The 23329-nt window shown below is 50.6% G+C and overlaps 9 protein-coding genes across 9 annotated transcripts; 6 read left to right on the plus strand and 3 right to left on the minus strand.

Annotated features, from left to right (window-relative positions):
• Nucleotides 1-354: 354 nt before the first annotated feature.
• Nucleotides 355-2066, plus strand: BDW47DRAFT_101928 (transferase family-domain-containing protein). Its single transcript, XM_024811752.1, has one exon. It carries the CDS (start codon nucleotides 452-454, stop codon nucleotides 1835-1837), a length of 1386 nt encoding a protein of 461 aa, XP_024674395.1. The 5' UTR covers nucleotides 355-451; the 3' UTR covers nucleotides 1838-2066.
• A 3398-nt stretch (nucleotides 2067-5464) lies between these two features.
• On the minus strand, nucleotides 5465-7253 carry BDW47DRAFT_135158 (FAD-binding oxidoreductase; the record flags this gene model as incomplete). Its single annotated transcript, XM_024818262.1, has 5 exons — nucleotides 7156-7253; nucleotides 6638-7067; nucleotides 6090-6579; nucleotides 5816-6036; nucleotides 5465-5739 (listed from the first exon to the last, which is right to left on the minus strand). The coding sequence occupies exons 1-5, from the start codon at nucleotides 7246-7248 to the stop codon at nucleotides 5465-5467; spliced, it is 1509 nt and encodes a 502-aa protein (XP_024674396.1). The 5' UTR covers nucleotides 7249-7253.
• A 1414-nt stretch (nucleotides 7254-8667) lies between these two features.
• BDW47DRAFT_116134 (major facilitator superfamily domain-containing protein) lies at nucleotides 8668-10114 on the plus strand (the record flags this gene model as incomplete). The annotated part of the gene is made up of 7 exons (XM_024814889.1): nucleotides 8668-8683; nucleotides 8732-8869; nucleotides 8900-9040; nucleotides 9195-9319; nucleotides 9404-9443; nucleotides 9539-9925; nucleotides 10005-10114. 7 exons carry the CDS (start codon nucleotides 8668-8670, stop codon nucleotides 10112-10114), a joined length of 957 nt encoding a protein of 318 aa, XP_024674397.1.
• Nucleotides 10115-11077: 963 nt separating this feature from the next.
• BDW47DRAFT_135160 (flavin reductase family protein) lies at nucleotides 11078-12208 on the plus strand (the record flags this gene model as incomplete). The annotated part of the gene is made up of 2 exons (XM_024818263.1): nucleotides 11078-11185; nucleotides 11242-12208. The coding sequence occupies exons 1-2, from the start codon at nucleotides 11145-11147 to the stop codon at nucleotides 12206-12208; spliced, it is 1008 nt and encodes a 335-aa protein (XP_024674398.1). The 5' UTR covers nucleotides 11078-11144.
• Nucleotides 12209-13289: 1081 nt separating this feature from the next.
• Nucleotides 13290-13769, minus strand: BDW47DRAFT_101932 (uncharacterized protein). The gene has a single exon (XM_024811753.1). The coding sequence runs from the start codon at nucleotides 13704-13706 to the stop codon at nucleotides 13539-13541; it is 168 nt and encodes a 55-aa protein (XP_024674399.1). The 5' UTR covers nucleotides 13707-13769; the 3' UTR covers nucleotides 13290-13538.
• Nucleotides 13770-15080: 1311 nt separating this feature from the next.
• On the plus strand, nucleotides 15081-15549 carry BDW47DRAFT_101933 (uncharacterized protein). Its single transcript, XM_024811754.1, has 3 exons — nucleotides 15081-15106; nucleotides 15154-15394; nucleotides 15490-15549. The coding sequence occupies exons 2-3, from the start codon at nucleotides 15199-15201 to the stop codon at nucleotides 15540-15542; spliced, it is 249 nt and encodes an 82-aa protein (XP_024674400.1). The 5' UTR covers nucleotides 15081-15106; nucleotides 15154-15198; the 3' UTR covers nucleotides 15543-15549.
• A 560-nt stretch (nucleotides 15550-16109) lies between these two features.
• On the minus strand, nucleotides 16110-18507 carry BDW47DRAFT_135163 (Zn(II)2Cys6 transcription factor; the record flags this gene model as incomplete). The annotated part of the gene is made up of 3 exons (XM_024818264.1): nucleotides 18181-18507; nucleotides 17140-18080; nucleotides 16110-17069 (listed from the first exon to the last, which is right to left on the minus strand). Exons 1-3 carry the CDS (start codon nucleotides 18428-18430, stop codon nucleotides 16110-16112), a joined length of 2151 nt encoding a protein of 716 aa, XP_024674401.1. The 5' UTR covers nucleotides 18431-18507.
• Nucleotides 18508-19237: 730 nt separating this feature from the next.
• Nucleotides 19238-20260, plus strand: BDW47DRAFT_123879 (class II aldolase and Adducin N-terminal domain protein; the record flags this gene model as incomplete). Its single annotated transcript, XM_024816140.1, has 3 exons — nucleotides 19238-19524; nucleotides 19593-20109; nucleotides 20180-20260. 3 exons carry the CDS (start codon nucleotides 19238-19240, stop codon nucleotides 20258-20260), a joined length of 885 nt encoding a protein of 294 aa, XP_024674402.1.
• Nucleotides 20261-21065: 805 nt separating this feature from the next.
• Nucleotides 21066-22659, plus strand: BDW47DRAFT_135165 (alpha-hydroxy acid oxidase; the record flags this gene model as incomplete). The annotated part of the gene is made up of 8 exons (XM_024818265.1): nucleotides 21066-21159; nucleotides 21218-21251; nucleotides 21314-21651; nucleotides 21737-21904; nucleotides 21961-22035; nucleotides 22114-22367; nucleotides 22441-22517; nucleotides 22584-22659. 8 exons carry the CDS (start codon nucleotides 21066-21068, stop codon nucleotides 22657-22659), a joined length of 1116 nt encoding a protein of 371 aa, XP_024674403.1.
• Between the last annotated feature and the right edge of the window lie 670 nt (nucleotides 22660-23329).

Consider the following 23329-nt stretch of genomic DNA (forward strand, 5'->3'; position numbering starts at 1 on the left):
CTACGGACCCGAGAAATCCTGGATTGGGAGCTGACACTCCGCAGGATCAGACTAAAAACACGCCAGCGAGTCCATCTCCCACGCTAGGGACGGGGAAGGTTGACTACGCCCGAGTGCAGACTAGTCCTAACACCTCTCATGTCGATCTCCTCAACGGCGGGCCATCCACTTTTCACCAAAACCGGCCCGATCTGGCTTGGCGTGTGATGGGGCTTGCTCTAGTTGGTGGGGCAGGGAGTCAAGTCAAGTCGACATTGGATGAGGGGTCGATAGACAACTTTCTAGATATAACAGGGGTTGGTTGACCGGTCAGGTCCTTGATTTGCCATTCCGAACCTGTCATTTTCCTTCATCGCGCCACGCAATCGACGATTTCCGGGGAAGAAAGAAAACCGAGCCCATCCCGAAAAGCACGAACAAGAAAGCCCGGGCGTTTCAGAACGAAACAGCGATGGGTTCAATCGGAGAGGTCCCCGCCCTTACCGCTCTCGAGCGTATCGGCCCTAAGGGCTATCTTCGATATGTCTTCCCTTTCCGGCTGGCCGACGACTACCAGATCGACGAGGTAGCCAGAGTTCTCCGGACGGGTTATCAGGCCCTGGAGCAGCGGTTACCTGTGGTTGGCTGCGAGCTCATCCCTGACGAAGACGTTAAGCAGGGTGGAGTGGTGAAGCTGCAGCGGCTGACCGATCCAAATGTCGGGGGCGTCGCGGTCAAGGATCTGCGCGAGACCTATCCATCCAGCTACGCAGATCTCAAAGCGAGAGGATTCCCCGTCGCCGAATTTGATGGCGAGGAGCTCTGTCGGCGTTCAGTATGGCCTTCTGCTGGCGAGAGATTGCCGACCAGTCTCGTCCAGCTCAACTTCATCGAGGGCGGCCTGATCCTCACCTGGTGCATCATGCACCTGGTCGGAGACGGCACCTCGTTCTACACTTGGACTAAGATTTGGGCTGAAGAATGTCGTCGGGCTCAAGGGATCCCCATACATGAGCTGGCGGACCTCCCCCCGGCCATCTGGACAGACCGGGAACTCGTGATGAAGCCGTCTGGCCGCAACACGGGGTTGCCTGAGAACCATCCCGAGTACACCATCCTCCCCTTCACCCCGCCCGGGGCACCGCCAAAGATGCTTTCGCCAAATCACTGTGCCCAGGTCTTCTACTTCTCGCCCCAGGCCCTCGTCGCCCTCAAGGCGGAGGCGTCGCCGGCGCATGCCACCCAGCCCTCGGATCAGGAATGGATTTCAACCAACGATGCCCTGTCCGCCCTCCTATGGCGCACGGTCATGAACGTGCAGTCTCCGCTCGCGACCCTGGAGGGTGATCCTACTTCTGTCTTCAACGTGGCCATCGACGGGCGCCGGCGAACGTCGCCACCCGTGCACCCCGAGACCCTAGGCTGCTTCCTCGGGTACATCGCGGTGACTATGTCGATTCGGCGCATGCTGGGGGAGCTGAGTCTCGCCGATCTAGCCATCCTCATTCGCCAGGCTATTCAACGCGCCGATGGCCAGTACGTGGATGACGTGGCGATGCTGGCCGAGAAGCTCGAGGACGTCAACCGGCTGGTGCCTACGGCCTTTCTCGACGTCCCCGGGTACAACTGTGTGCTCACCAGCTGGACGGGATTCTCGATGTACGATGTGGAGTGGGGGGCCATGTTAGGGAAAATTGAGGCGGTTCGGGTGCCAGCGATTGGGGTGATTAATGGGTGCCAGGTGGTGTTCCCGCCGCTGCCCGATGGAGGCATCGAAATTCTCGTTGGCGTGGAGAACAGCTGCGTGGACCGGTTGTTAGCTGATCCATTGTGGACTAAATATGCCGTGGCTCGGTAAACACCATGGCCTTTGCCCAGTTCTTACAGTGTTCCTGTACATACGCTGTCGCACGTCGGAGTTTGATGCTGTCAAAGCCCATCAGCCCTTATTCCTACGATATATATTACAAGCGGCAGTCCAATAGGTTATTAGCCCAGTCACTCATAACTAGGCAATTGACCATATTATGCGAACCCTATTATAATCCTGGTAGTGTAATATAGGGCTGTCTCACCTTGGGAGTGGCCCCGCATTGGGACCATGGCTCAACGGCTGACGTAGTAGGGCTTTTCTACATGGCCCGTGTGGTCCCTGTCTTAAAAAAAAAAATGGATCAAAAGTATTTTTCGTGCGTCTCCCCTACGCCAGTCCTTCACCTAACAGAATATGTAATTATCCACTTTGATTCAGGGGGGCATCCGAAATGGTCTTTCGACACCCGTCTGCGCAGTTAGACATGTTATATGGCCAACCATGCGGTCTTGTGTTAAATCCGACCGTGCCATCTTTGTGTGGCCCCCATGCGTTGACCCTTATTGCAAGGAATGGTTTGGGGGCCAAAACCGATCGCGTGGTTGACATATTGCGTCGGGGAAACAGGACGCCGATCGTCATACCTTCGTTCGGGCGGGATAAAAATAACCAAGCAAAGTTGACGAGACGCAGGGATCGGTCTAGTCGTCGTACTGCCCGGGTATACGGCTTCATGTGTTGAATTGCAGTCTATCTGGCGCACCACCTTCTTCTCCCTCGTTGAGGGTGGCCCAAATGGACGCCGGACTATTCCATGCCCACTGTACCCGATGCGGTCTGGACCGTCGCGAGTGACCATCCCCAGTTCCTAGACATATTATACTGATGTTCGGCATTCCCCTATGGATGGCTGATGAAAGCCACTATGGTACGATACTCGCTGTTATTGGGTGGTGTCAATAGCAATGAATGGGTAGTCACTCATATAATGCGATCGAAAGTATTCAGGTGCCGGATCGGACCAAGGTTTGGTCGAGGACAATCATGGATTCTCGACAAACAGTGATATTACCTCACTGGCATCCGAGTAAGATTCAATGAACTTTCAGAGGGTGTAGACTATCACAATAGTATGCCGAGCCAAAATACCAGAACCAGTAGCCTGGAATACAGGGCTGTTGTGCCAACATCCCAGCCGTAGATGCAGGGTTGAAAGGCCATGGGTTTGATATAGACAGGTCACTTCTTAGTAATGCGACACATCTTACATGTCATATCTACATGTCCAGATTATCCTTGACCATCTTTATATGACATATATCATTGATCCCAGCCGTGACACCGTTTGATGTGTACAGATGATAGTTCGAAACTTAAAACTCATGCCAGGAACCCATGCCTTAACTATTTGAGGTTGCATGACTGCCTACTCCACAGGTATCAATCCTGCGTGGACATTACATAATGATAGTTACTGCAATCAGTTTGCATATATTTCATCGGGTCACTTTTGTTTTTGATTCTTCCTAGTTTTTACAGCCTATGCCACGGCTTAGCCAGAGCGCAAGCATCATCAAAGTCATTACTACCTACTTTCACTATTTGCGTCTGTATTCTCCCAGAGTTTGGAAAACTAAAGGAATATATAAAATACACAATGTACTAGATACTTTTAATACTAGTGGAATTGGCTGGGATAATATGAGTGGCACGGTGGGTTGAACCTCTCTTGGTTAAATTGAATTTCATCTAAGATATATATCCGAGCACGGTTATCCTGCATCCACAGCCAATGTGATATTGGCTCCTCATGACATCACGTACGAGGGAATATGACAAATTCTATGCATATTACTTATCTCTGCTTGTCTGCCGTCTTTGTCTATTTCTGATCAATGGCTAGCATAGATCTAATGTGGCATGTGATGGTGTGCAAAAAGAGACGGTTAATTGGTACCCCGCGTCAAGGATGCTATGATTGTTCCAATGGTTATTGAACTGTGGAGCTACTTGATGTTTTATATATCTATCCATATGTTTGTTTTGTTTTCATGTTCTCGTTGGAGGATTTGCGGCAAAGATTTGGGTTATGCGCAGCGTCGAACCTCCTTTTTCGCGCTCTGAAGTTCCCACTCCACCAGAGTGACAGTTCAAACCGGACCGAGCCCCGGACCGCGGGTTGCCGTTACCAAGACGGCCTGTTACTCCATAACTCACCAAATCCACAACGGTCCACACTCCATAGTCTCCCGGGTCGACCCGACGAATTCCAAATACCAAATTCCAAATTCCTGCCTTGCCAGCCCACTCCCCCGCGAGGCAACTACCAAAACCCACAGGCCCGCTCCCCCAGGGGTGTGTCACAGACAACGCAAGGACACCTCAGTCCACTGGGACTTGAGGAACAAATATGTAGGAACAAACATGTATACATAATATGAATAAGTTTTATGATATCCAACTGAAGAGAAACAGAAATGCAAATAAATACGGAGTTCTCAAAGTTGACTCGGTAGGCCAAAATATCACTGTAATTACAGGGTTGGGCACTAGAGATAGCACGACTTCTGTGCGTTTTATTTATCTGGTGATTACATCCGTTTTACTCTACGTCGACCATCTACAGCATAGTGGCTATCAGAGATGCGGTCTGAAGCATTACACCCGCGACCTGGTAGACCTAATGAAAATATACACTTCGGATATACTAGACCGGCAACCAATATCAATATGGGTTGAAGTGCGGCGAATGCTTATATATAGATTGATACCAGGAAGAAGCAACTCCCCATCATCCCTGGGAGCCATAGCTTGCCGCGCAGCGTCGACGCGGGCCTCTAATTCCCACTATTTCCGACAGCCGCGTCATTTTTATACATGGCTCTGAACTACTGGTCCCTCATCCCCGCATTGGGAGACTCATCGGCGTACTCGGTCGTCACATTCCAGTGGACCTCCTTGATGATCTGTGACTGGGTGCCACCGCCGTCAGCCAATTCGACATCATCCTACAGTAGGGTAAGTCCAGATTTGCGCCGAGCCCGTGACCGGGAGGTGCTATCATCCTGGTATCCGCCCCCGGTGAAGTAGCGTAGACCTTGGGTGCTCCCTTCGCCGATGAACCTGGGGGCATAGCGGCGGCAGAACTGGCGGAGGAAAGGAAGGCAGTTGCAGATGATAATGAAGTTGGGTTCAACGTTGCTAAAGGGGGGCAGCAGGTAGAACCACGCCTTAGGATAGCCGAAAGGCGTCACACATCCAGAGATCTGTCAGGCAATCCTATATATGGGATCGGCAGACTGGAGGAACGGGAACAAGGTAACGAGACGGATGACACTGAGGTTCGTTCTCCGAGAGTTGCATTGATCGTTGCCGCCGTCGATATATTAGGGTTATGTGCAGGGAGGCTGGTGCACATTTGATAGCGATCGGCACTGTAGTCTGGTCTGGCGATGCAGCTTGGGAGATGAATGAAAACGTCACGCTCATCTGTAGATGAATTGTTGAATAGGTTTTGGGGCTACTAGGAAGGCTATGACCCTTGATTCGAGAGGAGCTTACGTAGTACACATCGACCAAAGGACCGGGTGCTCCAAGTAGTTGAGTATTGATATATCCGACTGATACTATGAGAATGGTACAAGAATCTAAATAGAGAGAAAATGCTGTGCCTCACGCCTGGGTGATCTTGAAACCTCCAGGCACTTGTGTCTGGAAAACGCCATCAGGGTCGTAGGTCTCGGCCACCTTCTTAATGTACTCCAGGTTTTCCTGTCCATAACCACGGAGAGGGTTCTGGGTGCGATCCGCGTAGTTGAGGTATACGTACTCGTTGAACTTTCCCTCGGATTTGGCATACTCATTGAGCTCTTTCAGTGCGTCGATGCCGGTCTGTCGAAACAGCTTGTCATCTGCCGCGCCGCTCCAGGAGTAGTCGTACAAAACCTCTGCAGGGGCAAAAGAATTAGGCTGCGAGGAACGGGGCATCGGGGGGAAAGAAGGAAGCCTAGTTGGGGTACGTACGGAAGAGGTTCTCGTCATTTTGTTCCAATCCCAGGACGTTGCTGCCCTTCTTTACGCTCTGCTCCCAGAAGATTTTCGGCCACGGTTGAAACATAGCGTAAATAGTCCAGTCTTTGCTCTTGGCTTGGGATTTGAGCACATCGATCTTGGAGTCATGGATCTTGACGGCTCTGGCGAGGACCTTTGCATCGTTCGCGTACGTGCCAGTAAGGAAGACATCCCTAATCATGTAATGATGAGCTAGAATCGCTTTTGCAAAACCCGTCAAACATACCGGTAACCATCAGGCTGACCGATTTCGGCCGTCAGGTTGGCCATGGTCGCCAACCGCATGGTGTCGGAGACATTCTTAACCTGGTAGAAGTCATGGAATGCGGGAGGATGCGGTTCCGCTTTGGTGTATTCCAGAGCGGATGCCACGGTGTTTTGCTTGGTGGCCGTGCTATACTGCCACATTCCGATATACGAGGCATAAGGGTCCTCGTGGAGGTGGTCCACGAAGTTGACGAATGCATCCACCAGCTGCGGCGTGGTGGAATTCTCGTGGGCGACAAGACCACCCCAGAGCTTGTCTTGAGGAATGATCTTCAAGTCATACTTGGTGACAATGCCAAAGTTCCCAGTGCCGCCCTTCAGCGCCTTGAAAAGGTCGGTGTTTGTCTGTCGGCTGGCGTTCACCACTCCTCCACTCGCGAGGACCACCTCGAAGTTCTCCACATTATCGGTGGCAAACCCAACACGCGCGGTGTGAAAGGTGTTACCGCCTGTTATTGCTGTTAGTCTATAGGAACTTGCTACGAAATTGTGAATCCACGACTGTACCTCCGAGCAAGAACCCGCCAACACCAACCGGAGCCGTGCGGCCACCCGGGACCGTCACCCCAAAAGGCTCCAGAGCCTTGTAAACATCCCCCCACCGCGCACCGGGATGGATAGAGGCAGTTTCGGCCCCCTTATGGTAGGTGGTGCTGTTGAGATTTGACAGATCGATGGTGACACCATCCTCGATGTTGTTGGCGCCGGGCCATGTGGTGTGGCCTCCGCTGCGGACGGCGAACTTACACTCGCTCGTAATCGAGTTGGCTAGAATCTGGACGGCAGTTGACACCTCGTCGGTTGAAACCGGCTGGACAATGCAGTTGGGCTCTAGTTGTACGTTCACCGCCCAGTAGGAGTCCACCGATTCCTTGTAGGACTTCGCGTGGGGCAGGACCACTCGGTCACCGATCTTGCTGCAAAGGAGAGCATCGCACTGTTGCCAGCAGTAAAGATGTTAGCAAATGGTCTGTTTCCACATCCCAGATGCCACATGCCGGGGACTCTAATTTATTTAAACATACACAGGGATCCACACTGCGGGCAGACAGGTTCGCTTGGCAGTATTCCACCAGTGTGCCAAGCAGCACCGCGGCCACCGTAGACGTGAGCCTCATAATTCTAGATCTGGCAATATCTCACGTTTTGAATATAGAGACAAAGAAGTTGGTAGATAGAATAGATCTCGGCTCGGTGGGTTCTTGTATTTGTGTTCAAGTGACCATCAAACCCCGATTGGGGCCGAACAACAACCTAGACGAGTCATTCTGGCCGCGGCAAGGAGACCGCAGGGGAAATGCACTGATTTGAAAGATTTTATGCCCCGGCAATTCGTCTACGAGGCAGCGACAAAGGGAAATAGTGGGTCCTACAGCTGAAAACTGGTTGGGAAAAGAATTGTCGATCATGATGCCATCGAGGAAATCAGGCCAAAAGAGGAAACTTTGTTCGAGCACCAGAAGATAGCCCCTGCATTAGTTGTCTTAGACCTAGCTATAGTTTGGAGGACAAATACTTTACCAGGAGACACGAGCATAAGACATCGGTTAGGTTAGCGTAGTAGCAGAATCGCCAGAGAACACTTGTACAATGCATCAATATCACCAATCAAGATACCACTCACGGTAGTTGACAGTAGTAGTCTATCGGAGGGATTTTCCACCTGCCGACTAGTGTTACCTGTTATCAATCTTGCTCACCCTAGCCGTACTTCTTTGGGGGTATTTGTCTTAATTCAACACATGTGGCGTCCCACATGGGGGAATTTACCCACAGCTTGCCTTCCAGGGAGCTAGAGTCTGGGTCGGATAAGAACATGATAGTCCGTCAAGCCAAACACATGAAAACGACAGTCCCGCCATATCTAATGACAGACCCGGCATACCTGGCCCCCCATCAATGCTAGAACAGACTTGGTGACACCTCTTGAAGAGAACCTGTCCGCCAATACTGGATTCACAGCTGATACAATCCCTACATTCTGTCCGGTGATCTTTATGCGCCCATTGCACTATTCCTTGGAAGTAGGAACATCCTTCGGCTTTTGAGCCATTTCCACCCCTGCCTCGCGGAGAACTAGGCTTTGATTCAAAAGCGTGTTAATCACAACATCATCATTATGATTCCAATGGAGTGTAACTGTGATGTTCTGAATAAGTTTTCGACTTCTCCCTGTTGAAGATTGTATAAGAGGGGTTTTTGAATAACCATTCTCTGTGGTAAAACCATACATGCACATTTCATCTAAGTCAGTGCGCGGAGAGAATTGACTCTCACTCTGGCCGATCACACCAATATGGCCGATTTTGGCCGATAAAAGCAGCCTATCCACCTAGTGTTGGTATCACCAGAACTTGGGAAATATCCATTAATGGGAAAGAGGCCCTTTAGCCCCTCTACGGAGTTTGGTAATTCGGGGAATATGGGGAAGTTGTGTAAAGGGGGTAACATCAAGCCAATGATATTACTTTCTTTCACGCTTGCTTTCCGTCTCCCGGTTAATTTTTGATTGAGCTCCTTTCTGAATTGTATGCAACATGGTTGATTTATCTGGTCAGCAAAAGCCATAATGCTTTCAAATCGATACCCTATCTCCTACAGGTAGCCCTAAGGACTATCATCCAGCGGAGAGTCGAAACATGATCTCTCGAATAGATCGTCGTCTCCTTCTGATATGTGGCCTTATAACCAGCGTGAGCCATATTGACCGCACCAATGTATCTAATGCTGCCATTGCTGGTATGAATGTGGATATCCATTTAGACTAAGGTACCCGTTACTCCATTGTATTGCTGGTATCCTTTGTGACATACACGCTGGCCCAAATACTATCCAATGCCATTGTGAGACGAATTGGAACACGATGGTTGATATCGTCGTTGATTCTTGCCTGGGTCATTATGACCATCGGTTTTGGCTTTACGACGTCCTGGAAGCAGATGGTCGCGGTATGACTTTTCTTGGGACTCCCCAAGGGGTTCGTTTCCCAGCATTGTCTTTCTCATGTCGACGTGGTACGTGCGGTATGAGCTGTAGAAGTGACATATGGGATACTACTTGCTAGGGATAACGGCATCTGCGTTCTCCGAAATACTTGCGTATGGTCTCTCACAGATGAAAGGTGTTGGGGGACTTGAAGGCTGGCATTGGATCTTCATTTTGGAGGGCATTCTCACTTACCTTGTGGCAGTATTGGCATTCTGATTTTTGCTTAAACTCCCTGACAGAGAACCATTATCTCAACCCTGATGAGGCCGACTAGGTGACATTCAGTGCCAGTTTAATCTGCAACGACTGACCGAAGACCGCAGCCGTTCCAGCCTTGACCCTTTTTCATGAATAGCCCTCCTTTCTTCAGCTTTCGAGCCCAAGACATAGACGTTTGCGGTTCTCTCCTGGCCGCAACAGAAGTGGCATACTTCATGACGTACTTTTCCCCCATAATCTTGCACCAGGGCATGAGGTTAAATGTAGCGGCCTCGTACTGCTTAGTTGCGCCTTCATACGCGTTTGCCGCTATTTACATGTTCGAAGGCGCTTGGACGGGCGATAGGTACCACATCAGGGGATCGATCATCATAGTGAACTCCATCTTTGCCATTATTGGCCTCGCGGTGATGGGCTATGCTGCATCCCCGGGAGCCCAACATGTCAGTGTCTTCTTCGTTGCGGCAGATGTTAATGCCAGCATCACGGCATTCATGATATATCAAGCAAGTAATATACGGGGCCAGTGGAATCGGGCCTTTGCCAGTGCATCTTTAATTGGGCATGGTGGTCTTAAAGGGATCGTCGGTCGAATTGTTTTTTCAGTCAAGTCCTGCTCCATGCCATATCCCTGGTATTTGGATGTCCATGGGGCTAATTTTGCTAGTCCTATTTGTTGTATTACTCTTAAATGTCTATTTTCTTATTCAAAATCGGCGGGAAGAGAGACAGGGCGTTATCTTGGAAGGGCTCGAGGAATTTTGTTATATTATCTAACATAGATTTGCGTGGATGTTCGGTTGAACGCAATAACTTCTGTGTTGCCATAGCTTGCTACAGGCATGATAACACTCTTGGTGATCTGCATTTCCTGTCCCCGTACGTCAAGTAGTAATGTTATATCCTTCCTCCCATTATTCCAGTCTCCAGCTTCCGTCTAATAGGTATATTCCAGGTAATGGTATTACTCACAAACATGATGTAGAAACTCATGCTGTAATCTGTATATCATCTGATAGAGCTTTTTCTCTTTAGACAGGAATATCTCTTTCTGATATTTTACTAGTGTTATAATAGTTATCAGAATATATTAAAGTAGAGTGGGATAACCACACTGCGAAATCTGCACCAAACCACACTGAATGCAATTTTAATTATATCAATCATTACTTTCATATTAATATGTTAAAATATACTCAAATAACTCACAAAAAATGTTTAAATCAAGCTAATTCTAGCTTGGTTTTACAGATCGAGAATCTGCAACCTAGCTCGCACTATTCAGGGATCTGAAACCGCTGCGGATTCTGACCCCCTGCCACCGAACGCACACTACTGCTGGTTTGGTGCGGTTGGAGGGGTGTGGTGCGGATTTCATGGCGTGATTGTGCCACCCTAGACCACTCCAATAGCTCCTATTCCTGAAGAAGCTGGCAGATATTCATGCTAGTAGCTCTGCATTGGCTGGACCTCTAGGCTTTATATTATTGAAAGCTAAGATATATTAGGTTGGAAAAAGTGACTGCGAGATATATTTTTAGAGCTTTATTACATTCATCAACTAGCTACAAGACGAGGAATACGGAGAAAACTAGGGGATAGTCATAGGCTAGTGGCCTGCTAAACTATTTTAGAAATTATTCAGTGCCGGATAACAATTCTGCCGGTATAATCGCCCGGCCACTCGGACACAACTCCCGACAGTCGGGATTGCCAACCGAAGAGATTGATATTTTGTCAGCGCGTTTTGCGTAGACGGGTGTTGGGAATTTCGAATAAACAGCTACATCTCACTTGCTCCTACACAATGTTTCATGCGAAAACGATCGGGCGTGTCTCATTCAGGCAGTAGGCATCCCCACCGCCCTGTCTCCATATCGCCACTCATGCTAATCTTGTCGCAGGTCTTACAATGTCATTTTGGGGTATCAAATTCAAAATCAATCATTGAAAACTTTCCGAATGAGCTCTTCTGCGCCTGCTGCCACCGCTACCGACAAAGATTATGTCGCAGCCCAGAAAAGTTACAAGATCGTCCAAGATGTCGGTGGCTTTGCAGAGAATGAAGCCGAACGCCCGGATTTCGACCAAGCGGAGCCTATTCAAGTGACCAAGTCGCCTTTCCCCAGCTGGAAATATGGGGAGGGTGTGCCCGATAATGGGGCGAGTCTCGTTCAAAAACATCATGAAATCGACCCATACGCGCCAGATCGGCCAATGATCAACAACTATCGCCTGCTGGTCTCGGGCATCGCGCCTCGACCGATCGGCTTCCTAAGCACTGTCAATCCCGAAGGACAGAAGAATCTCTCCCCCTTTAGCTATTTCCAAGTCATCGATCATGACCCACCAATGTTCATTGTGGGGTTCTCATCGCGTCCCGGACGTGTCAAGGATACATTTCACAACTTGAAAGAGACTGGAGAATGTGTTATTAACACTGTCTCTGAGAATATGATTGAGGCTGTCAATGCCAGTTCTATTGATGCCCCATATGGAGTATCGGAGTGGGAGGTCTCGGGTCTCCACGAAGCGCCGTCAACAACAGTGAAGCCTTCGCGCGTTGAGGAGTCTGTCTTCAACATCGAGGGCAAGGTGATCGATATTAAAGAATTCACCGATCATCAACAGCCTGGAATGAGCATTGCTGCTACTGTTCTCATTAAGGCCACTCGTTTCTGGGTCAAGGAGGGCACCGCTAATGCGGATTACAGCCACATCGACCTGGAAAAACTGCGGCCAGTTGGACAACTTGGCGGCATTTCCTACAGCCGTGTCCTGTCAACCTTCGAACGGCCACGGGGCAAGTGGGCTGACGAAGTCCCCAAGAGTGAGTTGTTGGCCAAATTGGATGCAGCCAAGCCCAATTAAGTATAATAGTGTTTCAATTGGTGGATATTAGCATTTCTTGCAATTGATTAGATTATGTGGGGAATTGGCCGATTTGGACGTAGAATTGGTGATGTTAAGCTTCTATATCCAGATCCACCCCATTTTAAGGTCTATATAGGCCTAATCCGGACCGAACACTGAGTCGGAGTCTTGGACCCAAAACACAATTTAGCCCGGGTACGGTCCGGGTTGGGCCCGGGTCATATTGGGCTGTTTGGAAGTCTATCCCCGCCGTTGGGTAAGGATTCATTCACTGTACTAGATTGGAGTACCTGCTATTATGTAGAAAATAGATAGTGTATTATGCATAGTAAAAAGGATTCGGTATACTATGTATAATGAGAAGAAAGAAAGGAGTAATATATTCATCCTACTATGAATACGTGGTCAAATAGCCGCCGATGAAAAAGGAGTTTTAGCCCTGTGGCCACTACAGCATGCCGTACCCTAGGTAGCCGAAAATATTGTCAAAACTTGTTATGTTCTTTCCAGCTCAAATACGATTGCCGACACCCAATTTCTCCACTACTAGAACTGACATGCCCTCACGCTGAAGGATCGAAAAACATCTATCTTATTATTTCTACCCTGGGTGCTCTTCTCAACCACACCCCGTAGGATAATTATATCTGAATATGGAGCCATTCAAGCTCTCTCTACCCAACGGCGCCACTGTATCCGGTCGCCACCACTTCCCTAGCAGGGACTCTAAATCATTTCACCTGCAACCTCTAGTTGTGTGCATCCCTGGTGGCAGCTATGATTCTCGCTATTTTGATGTACAGGGTCCTCAATCAATATTCAATTTGTCATGTTGTCTAAACATCCCGGTTATTGCAATCGATCGTCCTGGATACGGAGCGAGCACGCTAATTCCCAACGTTGAAACCGCACCGACCTACGCCCAGGAACAGGGAATTTTCATGAATTTAACAGTCTTGCCGGCCTTGTGGCAAACGTTTGGTGATCGTGCCGCAGCATCAGCGATAGTGCTGTTATCGCATTCAATCGGCGCAATGATTGCAACGATTGCCACTGGGTCTTATACCGGTCTCGAAAGCTATCCACTAGCAGGCCTTATCACATCTGGAATTGGGGCCGAGCTCGTGGAAGGACCAAGGCAAGGCATGATAAATCTACTGGATGAAGGAGCCGAGTTGATTCAGTTCGAAGCTGAGCCTAAAGACGCTATTATGCTGCAACACCCACGTATGAACCTCGCACCGCCGGAGATGCGACAATTTACGGAACCATTGAATCAGCCAGTTCCTCACGGCGAATTACATGATATCAACATAACGTGGCTTGACTATTGGAAGGAGTACTCCACGAAAGTCAAGGTTCCGTTGCTGTACGGATTAGGCGAATTTGACAGTCTCTGGACTTGCTCCCCTGGAACTTTGGATGCGTACAAGAACGCCTTCCCACATAGCCCGAAGGTGACTTGTGAAATGATTCCTATGGCCCCACACTGCATGGAGTTGAGCTTCCAAAGCCGGGCCTGGTATATGAAATGCTTTGCGTTTGCGATGGAGTGTACTATAACAAAACCACTACAGTCTGAATTGCAAACCGACGAGAGACCAGGAAATCACCATCCTCCGACTCAGTACTCTCATTCGTAGGATTAAGGGACAGAAACAAGCTTTCAAAGATAGAACGTTGCTGCAATATTCCTTCGAATCTACATCTATTCCAAAGCTTGAGCCTCACACATCTTACTATACATCCCACCCGTGCTAATCAAATCAGAATGTGATCCCATCTCCACAATCCGACCCTGGTGAAACACACATCCACTCGGCTTTTGCAAACGACTTTCTACAAACGTTCGTGAGCGCAGATTCTGTGCAAGACTGCAGCCTAGAGATGCGCCAGACTCTCGATGCACTTGCTCAAACCGTCGCGACACTCAAAAAGCAGACTGCCTCGGGTGAAATAATTGACTCTCACGTCCCCCCTACTCACCGTCCCCGACTGAAAGGCCTCGAGCTTCCTCCCATTGAGAAAGCTGTTGCCCTGACCCGTCGTGCGAAATGTGAGTACCGGTTTGCGGCTGTGATCGGCACGTATCATATCTAACCCGTCTTTTTCTTAGCCCAGAGCCTCGCTGGTACCGGCTGGATCTATGAATTTATTCAACTGAATCAGTTTCCGGACATGTGCCTTGGTGTCTATTTCTCTGATGATTATTCTGGCGTTGATGTTATATCTGTGAATGCCGGTCTGCACTCTCTGTTCTCGGACTATGCGTTTCAACTGCCCGAGGAGCAACGTGAAGAATACTTCGGCTTTGCGTCTTTATGTCAAGACAACCTAGAAGTCGCGCTAGCTGATCTACCTCTGCATCTGCCTGCAACCCCGAGCGCAATTCTCGCACTTATTTTTGGTGTAAGTATCTCGTCTTGTGATTGGTTCCTGGATCTAATCTGTTTGCAGGCTTTCCACTTCATAGAGCTCTCAAAGCCCTCTATGTCCTGGACATATTCATCAAAGGCGTCCGAGCTATGCCAGACACTCGGCTATCATAAGAGTGTGTCCATGCAGGTTGACTCGCAAGACACCATCCAATACAAACTATTCCTCTTCTGGAGCGTCTACTTTCTTGACAAGAGCTTATCGCTTCGCCTTGGGCGAGCGTCAACTATTCCCGACTGTGAGATAACACTACCTCGGCCTACAGTAAACAGCTTCAGCCATGCACCTGTCATGGCATACTTTCCCTTATGGATTGAATGTGCGCGATGCCAGGGCAACATATACGCGATGCTATACAGCCCCTCCTCACTTGCCCAACCCGACACAGTGCGGCACGATCGAGTGCAAATTCTAGTGAATGACCTTCAAACATTGGAAAAGGCAACTCGCGATACACACGTAAGTCACGAATGGGCCGATCAATGAAAGTGTCTAATATCGCATAGAACCAATGGATTAAAACTGCCAGCCAGACCTCTGGTGAAGACTTGATGAACTTTTTCGCTTTCTCTGACGATGTCCTCCGTCGATCGCTTCTCACGCTGGTTTATCGGGCCGCTCCACCCGCAAAAGAATCCTCCACAACCTTCAGCTTAAACTGCATCAAAGCCGCCGTGGCCACTTTACAGGTACACCACGACTGTATCAATTTGATACGTGTATCTACTTCGCCAAGTATATTCATTGGTAAGGTTGTATCTCCGGACGAAGCCAAGGGCTAATGAAGCCCCCATCCCGCTTCATCTCGTCACGAGGCACTAACGTATTCAATCGCTTCTAAGGACCCTCCTCTTCGCGCCCTTCTCCCCCTTCATCATCATATTCTGCCACGTAATCGAAACCCAAGATGAAACCTACCTATATCACATACATGCCTTCGTCGAATCCATCGAATTAGCACCAACGGTCTCAGATGCTGCTGCTAGGATGTACCGTCTTTTCCTAGTCCTCTACAACGTAGCACTGAGCTACATAGAGTTCCGCAAATCCCAGAAACCAGGCTTGATACCGGCGTGTGCTGAAATGGACGAGTATCTGGTTGCATTGGGACTATCCGCACCTGTTTCAGGTGGCATCCATCAACTGGAATCACAGTCTCTGGGCACAGACCCTATCCAATGGCAGTAATTTTGATTTTGGCATATTTTAATGACCCTATTAAGTAGAGTTGATTACCTTTTTTCATGATTATGATCGGTCATTAAAATATCTTTTTACATATCCTCAAACTCGGAAATATCATATTTGCACTATTTCTTTCAAGGATTAGGAAATCTTCAATTCACAGGTATGTTTCTTATATTTATATATTTTTGGGTTTTTTTCAAGAAGGAAAAACATGTGTAGTTGTGGAAACGTCAATGCGTTCTATATATTTCATCTCTCCTGAACACCGCGTATATCAGGTTAGCATGAGGCAGTCGCTCCTTCTTTCTACAACACTACGCCAGCCACAATGCATCTGGCGGTGAGTGGGTGGCCCCATCCTCCAAACCTCGTGCACAACTTGTATGCCAGTTCTCACGGCCTCGATTCCATACAACTCTACTCGGCTGTACCACTGCCGGAAGCGTTCCTGTTGTCGGGGCTCGAATGCTTCCGTCGCCCCCATGAAGGCGGGCCAGAACAGTGGGGCGGCAAGAATATTGGTCTCTGCTTTGATCTGCTCGATGGCCTCGATGCTGTCCAGAATCGCCTGGACGTACTGCCGAAGGTAGCGGTGATTCATCAGCCTGACGCCCTGGGAAAAGAATATGATGAGCGCGTTTAGAAAGGCCCTCGTCTGGTGATATATGATCGTGGCGCTGACGCCGTCCTTGGACACCTTGTATCGCTGGAGACGCTCGTCGAGCGGCCAGTCCATGATCCTCTGCTCGAGACGATCGCACGTTTGGCCCAGGGCTTCTGGGATAGACGAGGCCTCCGCGATCGTGCGGTGACTATTTAGCTCGTCTATGAATTCGATGGATTCTTTCAACAGAATCAGGAGACTCTGCGGTATCCCGTAGATGCATTCGTAAGACGACATGTGCACAACCGGGCTCTCACTGTCCGGCATCTCTTGTACCATGGGCATTACTGAGGAGGATGTCTCATCGTCGTCGATGATAATGTGCTGCCTTGGAACCGCTGGTTGCGGGCCAAACGCCTCGTGCGAGCCCAATGATGATGAAAACCGAGAAACCCCGCTTCTGGGTTTCCTCACGGCAGTACTTTCGTATATCACTCGCAGGTAAAGGTATATGCGATGGAGAGATTGAGCCTTACGGGAGAAGGTAGATTTGCGAGCACACGTGTGGTTGATGAGCCTTTCAGCGCCGTCCAGATGGACGCCGCAGGTGCTCGTGTCTCCAGACATCACCTAGGAGAACCGGGGGGTTGATATTAATGAGTGATGCGACGGATTTACCTGCGAGGTTGTTTTAACTTACATTAATGGTAACCATAGAAAGCATTGTGGCAAGGAACTCTTTATACTTGGGTTTCTCGTCCGCGTAGAGATCGGTCTCAACAGCGTATTTGAGTAGTCCAATCGCGTCGCACCGGTATTGTGAAGCTATCATGCCCCAGTTCTCGGCCTCGTCGGTTTGATGGCGGGCTCTTTGGTCGTTACATAGGTAGAAGGCACTAATGGACAGCAGCGTCTTCCGCAGTGCGTCGCGAATACGCGTGGTGGTGCCACCGAGGCTCAGCTCCCCCGCGCACTGCAACACTCGGGGCAGGTGGATGGTCTTCCAAGGGCTTTTGGCATTATCAATTACACAGAAAAGGTTGACTACACGGTTCCGATAGTGGCCCATAAGGAGCTGCTCCTGGGAAGGAACCGCCAGATGCTCCAGTGCGTTCGTGGGCCTCGGAAATGTTGGCCCGGGCCCTGTCTTGCTGCAAAGGTTGCTGTTGGTGCCCCCTGGTAGCATGAGGCCTCCAATTCCCCGAGGCGGTGACAGCGCCGCATGGCCCGGAGGGATAGGGTGGTTTGGGACGAGCCCGGGGGTTAACGGGACGGCAGACGGAGCCAACTCCCGGTGTGGGGGTAATGCCAGAGACAACTCTCCCTCGTGCAAATTACAAAGATTCCACGCCGCCTCTGCTTCAGAATTCCCATGTGATGGATCGGAATCCATGAGCACGGATCCGAGATCGAAAGGCAATTCGTATCCACTGTCTGGCTGGAGGGCTTTGGGCATGTCGGGCGCCGTGGTGCCGAGATCACCAAGGGTCGGGCATGGCCCATGCGCAAGACTAAAGACACCAAAGTTCTGGATGCTGGCACTGACATCCTCACTACTCGGATTGATAACCGACTCCAGCGAGTCAAGATAACGAAGAATGCCATCTACTTGGTCCCAGTCTAGACTGGACTGGGGAGGCTCTAACCACACGCGCGTCAACGAGGATGTACGGAAGTTAACCGCACTTAGGGGAGAGATTGCCAAACGATAGGACCGTATCGCCCAGCGAGTTAGACTCACCTACGGGCAGCAGTCGTCGCAAAGAATGACTGATGGAGCCATCAAACAAGGGCTGAGATCGGAGCATATCCTGGCCTGTGGCAGGGGTGAGCCACTGCAGGCGGGCCGAATATCCCTCGCAGCTGAGATTCTTCTCGTAACACTGCCGGCAGGCAGGCCTGCCCTCATCACACTTAATCTTGCGGGCCCGGCAGGTCCAGCACCCCGTAAACGTTTTTGTGCGCTTCCGGGGTTGAGTGGACGCGGACATCAGTCTGATCGGAGGCCTGGGAGCCACCGCGAGTGTGCAAACACCGATCGACTGCAGGTGGAAGCAGCTTGTTCCCCAGGTGGTAAAGTCCGAGCAGAGATGTACTCACCCCCAGCCAGTGGAGTAGGGGGCATAGAAGGGGAATATTACAGAGACCGCCAGAGAAGGCAGCTTAAAGCGTCAGCGGGGCGGTTGGGACGAAATATTCGGGCCGGAGGCAATTCACCCCGCCGTGCGGGGAAGCAGGTCAACTTTGGACCCACAGACCGATTAAGTTTCACTATCCATGATTGACTTACGGCGTCGTGATTATCAGCGGTGGGTTATCGAGATCCTGTGGCCTCCCAGAACTCATGCTCTGCACAAGGCCAAGTCCCGTTCTGTGAGACCGGCCGGCTAGGGTCGTTACAGGAAACCCACTGCGTCGGCGTGGCTTTCCCGTATTGCTCCCTGTCCTCTCCCGGCAAAGTGCGCCCTCGAGGTTGTCTCCCCAAACCATGGTGACGAAGAGTGGTTTCAGCATACTCCATAAAGAATGGTTCATATCTTGTAATACCTGATCGGGCGTGCACTATTAAGAAACTTTTATTGATGTCAGGATCAACATGGACTGTGTCGCGATTGGTGTCGCGATTGTCCTAAAACGGCCCCAAAAAATGTTCATAAGATAAAGATCTTTAACCATCTACATATTGTAAACTTGCGAAGACAAACTTCAAAATACTAAAAAACAAGAAAAAAACAAAGAAATCAACAGGAACAGGCAAAAATCCCACCCTCAACTCGGCAACTCGACAACCACCCATGATGACCACAACCGCGACTACCCAGGCCATCGAGGAGCAGGGTCATTTCATTTCTGCCGTTGCAAAGACGCCCCAGCAAGCTGTCGGCGCCCAGGCCGCGCTGGCTACGGGCGGCTACGAGTTCCCCGGAGTCCCCCAGATCAGCAACCCCTACAAGAAGCGACAGTGGCAGCTCGAGCACATGGCGGGCGCCTTCCGAGTATTTGCACGGAAGGGCTTCACGGAGGGCACCAGTGGCCACATCAGCGTGCGCGACCCTGTCGACCCGTCGACTTTCTGGATCAACCCGTAAGAACCCGCCGCCAACCCATGGTCATGCCCGGTCGAAGGTGACGGTGTCACTAACATCGCTTTAGAATGGGCAGGCACTTTGGCATGCTCAAGTCCAGTGATATGGTGCAGATTAACGAGGAGGGCCAGGTCATCGGGGGCAACAGGACAGCCATCAACGCTGCCGGCTTCATGATCCACAGTGCCATCCACCGGGCGCGACCGGACGTACATGCGGCCTGCCACACCCACTCTCCGGCCGGGAAGGCATGGTCGACCTTTGGACGTCCGCTAGACATCATTAATCAGGACACCTGTAATTTCTGGGGCACCCAGGCCGTCTACAAGGCCTTTGGCGGAGTGGTCCTGGGGGCCGAAGAGGGCGTGCGGATCGCCGAGGCGCTGGGCGACACTGGCCGGGTGATGGTGCTCCAGAATCACGGCCTTTTGACGACGGGCGGCACGGTTGACGAGGCCGCCTATCTGTTCACCTTGATGGAGCGCTCCTGTGAGGTGCAGATCATGGTGGAAAGCACGGGTCTTCCTAAGAACCTAATCGGAGAAACAGAGGCGAAGTTCACTGCCCGGGTGAACGCCGACGCGGTAAGTCCTTAACCTCAAGCCGCCATGCGATGCCATTCGGTGAGAGAAAAATACTGATAATCCGATGTAGGAGACCCTGTACACCGAATTCCAGCCCGACTTGGAATATGAGATTTGGAAGTCGAACGGGGAGCTCTGCAAGGGAGATTAGAGGGATGCGACGAAGATACCTCTCCTGCTCTGGGGTGCAAATCAGAATCAGAACTCTCGTCTTTGCTCTTCATTTGACGTGTGTTCTTGTATCCTCACTTGCATACGCTACGATCATATCCGAGTAACTAGCGCAGCTCGGGCAGTCCGACACCTTACTATCACCGCAATCCGACTGCCGTTTTGCGAAAGAATGACATGATAGATATTTTTATGAGCCAAACATCGTGCCCCGTTGAACCAACCCTCTGATACTTCAACATTTTAGCACATGTTTGGTGACTGGCATTGTAAGATCTAAACGGCTTCTGCTTAGATTCCAGAGCGAAATGGACAAGGCGCCTGGCGTCAACTGTCAGGTTCAGACCAGCTGGCATCGGGGCTTTCTTATCACACCAGTCGCATAGATAACAGCTGTCGCAATATTCATAACGCCCATAACCGTAGAGCCGAGCTGCAGAGCACCCCTCACGATTTTCCCCGACGGAAAGCCGGCGAGGGCGAAAGGTCCCAAATTCCCAATGGGTGTCTCCACTAGCCTCTGTGGGCAGGCGATAGCGACAAACCCGGACCCACCGTCTCTTCTCGGCCTACCGCACTCTCCGCCGTCATCCACAACGAGATACAGTAGCTGGCGACGCCCTAGTTGTGGCGGAAGAAGTTGCTGACTGATAGCGGTCCTCAAAAGAGCTTCAAGTCTCGGTTGTCCCCGTTTCCACATGCCTGGGTTGGTTTCGGTCGCTGGATTCATCCGCCTTTCGTCAACCTCCACCTCACCTGCCTCCCCGTGCAACTCAGTCACGACAATGGCGAACCGGGGAAAGACTCTTGACCCGCAGGTCTTTTGCATCAAAGATCTCGAGCGGCTGGGCTCGGACAGGATGCTCAAGACCTATCGAGGTGAGTGGTGAGCCCGCAGGATGTTGGACTTAGCCGATCGCTGACAGCCGGCTGCTAGAATATTACAATGAAGGCGCCATGGATCTCATCACGTATGTTTTGACTCAATCCCCCACGGTGCCGGAGAGAAACACTGACCTCCGCTCGTGCGCAGATTGCGGGCCAACGAATCCGCCTACAATCGGTACATGATCCGTCCGCGGGTCCTCCGCAACCTGTCCAGCCTGGACACCAGCACGACCATTGTCGGATGCAAGGTAAAGTTCCCGTTTGGATTCTCGCCCACAGCCATGCAAACTCTGGCGCACCCCGTCGGAGAAGAGGGCACATCTAAGGCCTGTGCCGGCTTCAACACGATGATGGGCCTTTCGAACTACTCCACCAAGGGGCTCGAGGGGGTCATCGCCCACGGCCAGGGCAACCCGTACGTGATGCAGATGAGCCTGCTGAAGAACAAAGACGCCATGATCAGACTCATCAAACGAGCCGAGGGTGAGACCGTGCATTGGGATCCCTTGGGGGCTTTTTTTTTCCATTTTTATTTTTCCCTTGTGTGTGCTGACCCACGGCCCCTCAGCTGCCGGTTTCAAGGCGCTGTTCGTCACCCTGGACGTGCCTTACCTGGGTCGACGACTCAACGAGTACCGGAATAACTTTGGCGTGCCAAATGGCATGGAATACCCGAATCTTTTCCCTGGTGTCGATGTGACCAACCTCGAGGACGGTGACGACTCGATGGCTTATGGTGAATAATTCTCCTACCCGTTTCTAGTACGCTCGACATTAACGAGCCCGAAATAGACAATGCGGTCGAATGGACCGACATCATTCCCTTCTTTCGCAAGCACACCAAGATGGAGATCTGGGGCAAAGGAAGTACGTGAAAACCCTCTTCGCTGAAAGTCAGCCCCGGTTCCATGAACCCTCTGGACTGACATCTCTCCTTCCATCCAGTCTATACCGCCCCCGATGCCGAGCTTGCCATCAAGCACGGCTTCGACGGGATCATCATCTCCAACCACGGCGGTCGCCAACTGGACAGTGTGCCCTCCTCCCTCGATGCGCTCCGCGAGATCGCCCCGGTCGCCAAGGGCAAAATCCCCATCGCCGTGGACGGCGGGATCCGCCGGGGCACCGATATCTTCAAGGCTCTCGCTCTTGGTGCCGACTTTTGTCTCGCCGGCCGGCCGGCTATCTGGGGTCTCGCTGTATGTTTGTCCCTCCCATATGACAATTCACGTTTCACTTCGTGATGAGGCGTCTGAAGCTGACAGGCCACAGTATGACGGGCAAAGGGGCGTAGAACTTGCCCTCGGCTTACTTTATGATGAGTTCAAAACGTGCATGGCATTGGCTGGGTAAGACCTCGATCCTCTGGAAGCGCTACCTTCTCTTGCCCGAATCTTTGCTGACAGGACTGCCAGTTGCAAAAACGTATCTGAAATCAGCACGGAGCATATTTCGCTCCTGCAGCCCGATGGCCGCCTGTTGAAACTTTGAATGTGAAAACTACCCTTCTTCGTTTCGTTATGACTAGCTACATCAGCAGTGACAGTATATATTGGGTACTCAGGGACATACATTTAATGATCGTTTGTAGCGTAGCATGTATCATGACATGTCTGCTGCATTTTTCTTCGCAGTAACTCTGTGGAGAATTGTCGATCTTGCTCAGAAATGGCATTTGTGCAAATCAGAAAGAGCCTATCTCGGATCGGGTCCTCACTGGGTAGGAATTGACACTTTGGGGGATTTGACACTCCCCAAGGGAGACCTGTAACTGTTGAGAGCGAGATGGGAAGCTCTAGATGGAAGGAAAGATGAATCACCTCATTATAGAGAAGTATGAAGCTACCTAGATCTGTGGAAAGAGAATAAATTCTCCTTCCTGGTGGGAGATAGGCCTAAATAGGTAGTTGATGCATTGATTGTATCGACAGTGACTAGTCATGGTCGAGATATTAGAGAGCTTTTGCTTTGCAACCTAGGGGAGTATGAACCGCAATGTCCTTGGCTTGGGAAAATTTCTGCCTGGGCTACCGATCACTAGTAAAATGTTATTCCTGGTCGCTGTTGTAAACGCTTTACCCATGGTCAAATCTCCGAGAATCTTCTACTGAAAAGATAGAAAGAGGGTCCGTTACGTGTGACCTTGAACTTCCCATTTATG

This window comes from Aspergillus candidus (assembly GCF_002847045.1).
Source record: "Aspergillus candidus strain CBS 102.13 unplaced genomic scaffold BDW47scaffold_9, whole genome shotgun sequence".
NCBI classification, from domain to species: domain Eukaryota; kingdom Fungi; phylum Ascomycota; class Eurotiomycetes; order Eurotiales; family Aspergillaceae; genus Aspergillus; species Aspergillus candidus.